General features: G+C 35.6%; 1 protein-coding gene across 1 annotated transcript; it reads left to right on the top strand.

Moving 5' to 3' along the window:
- Positions 1-1,040: 1,040 nt before the first annotated feature.
- Positions 1,041-1,749, top strand: LOC118796769 (histone H4-like). The gene has a single exon (XM_036555872.1). The coding sequence runs from the start codon at positions 1,407-1,409 to the stop codon at positions 1,716-1,718; it is 312 nt and encodes a 103-aa protein (XP_036411765.1). The 5' UTR covers positions 1,041-1,406; the 3' UTR covers positions 1,719-1,749.
- The last annotated feature ends 2,984 nt before the right edge of the window (positions 1,750-4,733 follow it).

Here is a 4,733-nt window from a genome sequence, read left to right as displayed (position 1 = left end):
TGTGTTACTAAGTGACTTCTTGAATTACTGTGTTTGTGATGCTGCGTAAATAAAATGTGAATGAAATGACAATTTTAGAGTATAATTTTACGGCTAAACCACATCATTTCATAGAGTAATTCAGCATTTACAATAATGAGTCTAATGGTCTTTCACGGACTTTCCAGTTCACAGTATGACCACAGGATGGCGCCCAAGCTTCATCAGTGACGTGCGCATGAGAGCTATGGCACTTATTTCCTACATAAACTCTCTCATACATAGTAATATATTGCATATAACATACACACACGCACACACGCGCGCGCATACGGTGCTTCGGTGTTTTATTATTCTTACAGGCTTCTTACTCCATAACAGTGTATTGCTTTACGTTTAGAGCAGTCTAGGTTAACCCACTGACATTTAATTATTAAATACTTTTAAAATTAAAATGAAATGTTTTACAATTGATAAAAAATTTTCTTTCTTTTTTTGCTCTATTTCGTTCTTTTCCTTGTTCTTTTTGTTTTGTACTTTGGACATTTTTTTTTACATTTCGCCTTAAAATGACATGCGATTTAGGAGGCTGTGAAATGCTAATACTAAAATTGTATCGTTCATAGTAATAGTTATAATAATACGAGTGATGTTTATTTCATGGCAGTGTTTTCTTTGTGTGTTTTCCTTTTTAAATAAACTTTATTTCCTTCGTGTTGCTGTTTTCTCTGTAGTGTTTGTTATACGTGACTCCACCTCCCGTGCCTTGGTTTCAACAAGGTCCTGTAGGGAAGCATAACAGACGCAAACGGCACACTGCTTTGTCACTGATTTTATTGTTGTTGACAAAGAAAGAAAGTAGACATAATGTCTGGTAGAGGAACAACGCTAAGAAAAAAAAAGAAAGGGCAGTAAGAAGGCTGCCAGTGAGAGCTGTAGTAAGATAGAGCTGCTTTGTGAAAACCACTTTATGCCCCATGCCAAATTGCCAAGAAGAAGAGACTTTAGACCATTTTTTATTCAATTGTTATCGCTCTCAAGAAGTGTGGGAGATGGTTAAGGATATGAGTTTAGAAATAAATATACATATGAAATCTATAATATATGGGATTTTTGATGAAAAGGTAGATAACATGAAACATGAGTTCTTGTAGTTTATCATCGCTATTGTAAAGTCTAAACTTTGGAAAACAAGATGTCGGATGACCATAGACCAACAATTCGTGTCCAGCAGAAACGTTTTTAAACAAATTAAAATTGAACTAAAGAGACTGCGGACGTTGAACACGCCATTCAAAGACACTGACTTATGGGACATTTTTAAATTGTAGGGTGTTAAGGTATGTGTATGTATATGCTGTCTTTATTATGCTCTGTCTATTTATATTTTGTTATTATTTGCTAACTAAATAAAGTTTCTCTTAAAAATGAAAAAAGAAAGAAAGGGCGGTAAGGGTCTGGGTAAAGGAGGCGCTAAGCGTCACCGTAAAGTGCTCCGCGATAACATCCAGGGCATCACCAAACCGGCTATCCGCCGTCTGGCTCGCCGTGGCGGCGTCAAGCGTATCTCGGGTCTGATCTACGAGGAGACGCGCGGCGTGCTCAAGGTGTTCCTGGAGAACGTGATCAGGGACGCCGTCACCTACACCGAGCACGCCAAGAGGAAGACCGTCACCGCCATGGATGTGGTTTACGCTCTGAAGCGTCAGGGACGAACCCTGTACGGCTTCGGGGGTTAAACGCTCGACTCGAACAACGTGACGAAGTCATCAAACCCAACGGCTCTTTTAAGAGCCACCCACGTTTCCGCTTAAAGAGCTTTGTTTCCTTTTTATGAATGTGAAGGAAAGCGGAATGTTTCTGTGGAGGTGGGGAGAAAAGATGAACGAGGGTTTTGTCGCATTCCAGTCAGTTTTCTCGCGTAATTACTTGGGTTGCCAGTAGTTACTCTATTGTGTAGGTAACACTTTTTCCCTGTATTTTACGGAAACACTTTTTCCGTAAAATACAGGAAAAGTCCAGGCTTTATTTTGAGTTCTAATGCTTCTAAACCTTTTTTTCTTTCTTTACATGCATATATGTATTAATGAACAAAAATCAATATGTGCACGTTTGTTTGTTTGTATTGTTAGAGCTGTTTACTTACTCTTTTAATATTTTTCTCTCTGTGTGTTTATGCATTTTAAGGCTTTCGAATAGTGGAATAAGAAGAGGTCAGTGTGTGGGGTACATATGCAAAGAACTACGAAACTGCATCAAAAACATAAATGCAAAACTATTTTTTTTAATATATTTTTTCTTTTTATTATTATTATTGTAGTTTATGACATGAATAAAAATTAAATGAGTAAGTTAAAGTCAGTTATATGCTAGACCTTATTAAGTCCGTGATGTAGAGCCAGACATTAGGCTTATGATGCAGTTAGAGTAAGTAAAAGTCGGCCTTAGGCTTATACTGAAGTGCCAGTGAGCACAGGTAGGTTAGGAGCTTAGCCTCAGGCTTACAGTGTAGACAAAGTAAATGATAGTAGATTAGAGTGAGTAGCAGTAGCTATGGAGCCTCCTCATTTATTTATTTATTTATTTACCTATATATGTGGATTTGGTGTCTCTGACATAAGTACGTTTTTTTTAAAGTATGGTGTATGTATGTACAGTTGTGCGTATGGACGGGAAAAGCTTTTTGGGATGAATAAACTACTCTGAACTGAACTGAGATCTTTAGTGCTCTGTTGGACTTATGATGAAGCTATAAAATTAAAATCAGGTACAGAACCAGGCTTTAAGCTCATATTGTAGTTAGAGCAGGCCAAATTAGTCTTACAGCTAGGCCTCAAGCTTAACAAGTATTTAGAGAAATAGTAAATGTACAGTTAGGCCTTTTCTGAGGGTTATGGTGAAGTTAGTCAAAGTAAAAGTAGATTTAGGGCAAGACCTTGACCGTTGCTGAGGTCAGAGTAAGGTGATGACCCCACCTTGCCCATCCCAAATATTTCAAATCTTTTGAGTTACACACCATTATCTCCAACTTTCATGATTACTTTGAACACCATTATATCCAAACCTTACATAGTTTATTTTATTATCTTTCACATCATTATTAATGTCAGTAGTTTTTCTTATTAAGAATGATTCCATTATTTCCAAACTAAGCAGTAAAATATATTTTCAAAGATAATCAAAGATAAACTTTATTCACTTTGTGTATTACTACTATTCAATACGGTTATAACTCTCTGCATATATGCTTTTCTCCTTCACAGACATTTTAGTTCTCAGATGGAACAAACAGGTTATTCTCTGTGTGTGTGCTTCTCCTAGATGAGGCCTACTTGGCACACACCACTGCACTTTGCATTCACACGCAGGGTATAATTTAAGGTTGAAAAGTCAGCAGCGTTTACAGTCAGAAGGTGTGAACCTATCAAAATCGTGCCCCTCTCATCTCTGGGGATGCATTATGACTGGAACGATTAACTTATTCTGATGGCTTCTGGTTCATAGATTACAGCATATAAAGCATATGTCTCTAAATTCAACAGGGGGGATTTTACTGGGGGGAGTAGAATTTTGGCAGTATTATTTTTGACATCTGCCGAAATTATACTCCCCCTCTGATCTCAGCACTGCAAGGTCTGAATGACATCTTTATTTTGCTAGCATGTCCTGGGCTGTAGATTGTGTCCTGAAATGTATTTTATTCTAGGTTCTAGGTATAGAATTTTATTTCATTATTTATTATTGTATAACCCTAACTCAGATAAGTTTACTTTTCATACTCATACAATATGAAAATGTGTTTTCATATTGTATTTATGTTTAGCTTCACACAGCGCTTTGAAACATCATGATCATGAATGACATCACTTGTAACATTAAAAAAAGGCGATATTGAATACTGCTGATCTATTAGTCAATCTGTCTATATCGAAATTATAGCATCTCTTTTACGCACCATCATCTTACATTTTTGTGTATATATATATATATATATATATATATATATATATATATATATATATATATATATACACACACACACACACACATATATATATATATATTTCTTGAGGGAGTGAAGGACCGAGAAACAGAAAATACCTCAAGAGAAAACTTTCTTTTATTATTTATACTGTATATGTTTGTATGTAAAACACCCTGACAAATAAAAAATGTGCACAACTGCTTATTGCAAATAAAACATCTCCCACTACAAACATCCAAAAGAACATAAACTAAAAATGTAAATTAGCTACTTAAATATGCTCAATATTTATATTACTATATTTACACTGTTTACAGTGTATTTTACAGATGTCACTGCATTTTTTCTACTCGTAGTTTAATCTCTACTACAAGCGTCACAGATGTAGTTCTTGTCCTCTGGAGTCTTTTTAACACAGCTGTAATGAAACCACAGTGGACAAAGCTCACAGCCAATCTAAATGTTTGAATAAAGACATATTCATCAGCATTGTTGGTTATTAATCTAGTAAAGTATAATAATCTGTCAGATCTGAATTTGACTGTAAAAGAAACAATACAGTTTTATGATGAAGTAATTACCCAGTTTGTGTCTTCTTGGGCATTTTGCCTTTCTCCACAGAAGTAACACAAATCACTCAGGTCATCTAATAAAACATCATGCCATGTGACAACATAAACACAGATGTTATCATTGTTGATAAATAGGGGTGTTTAGTCAATCTCAGAATAACAGAAGTATTAAACTGTTTCAGATTCTTGTTTCAATT

Source organism: Colossoma macropomum, unplaced genomic scaffold (assembly GCF_904425465.1).
Source record: "Colossoma macropomum unplaced genomic scaffold, Colossoma_macropomum, whole genome shotgun sequence".
NCBI classification, from domain to species: Eukaryota; Metazoa; Chordata; class Actinopteri; order Characiformes; family Serrasalmidae; genus Colossoma; species Colossoma macropomum.
The sequence above is the reverse complement of the archived record's forward strand: the minus strand, read 5'-3'. Positions and strand labels throughout refer to the sequence as shown.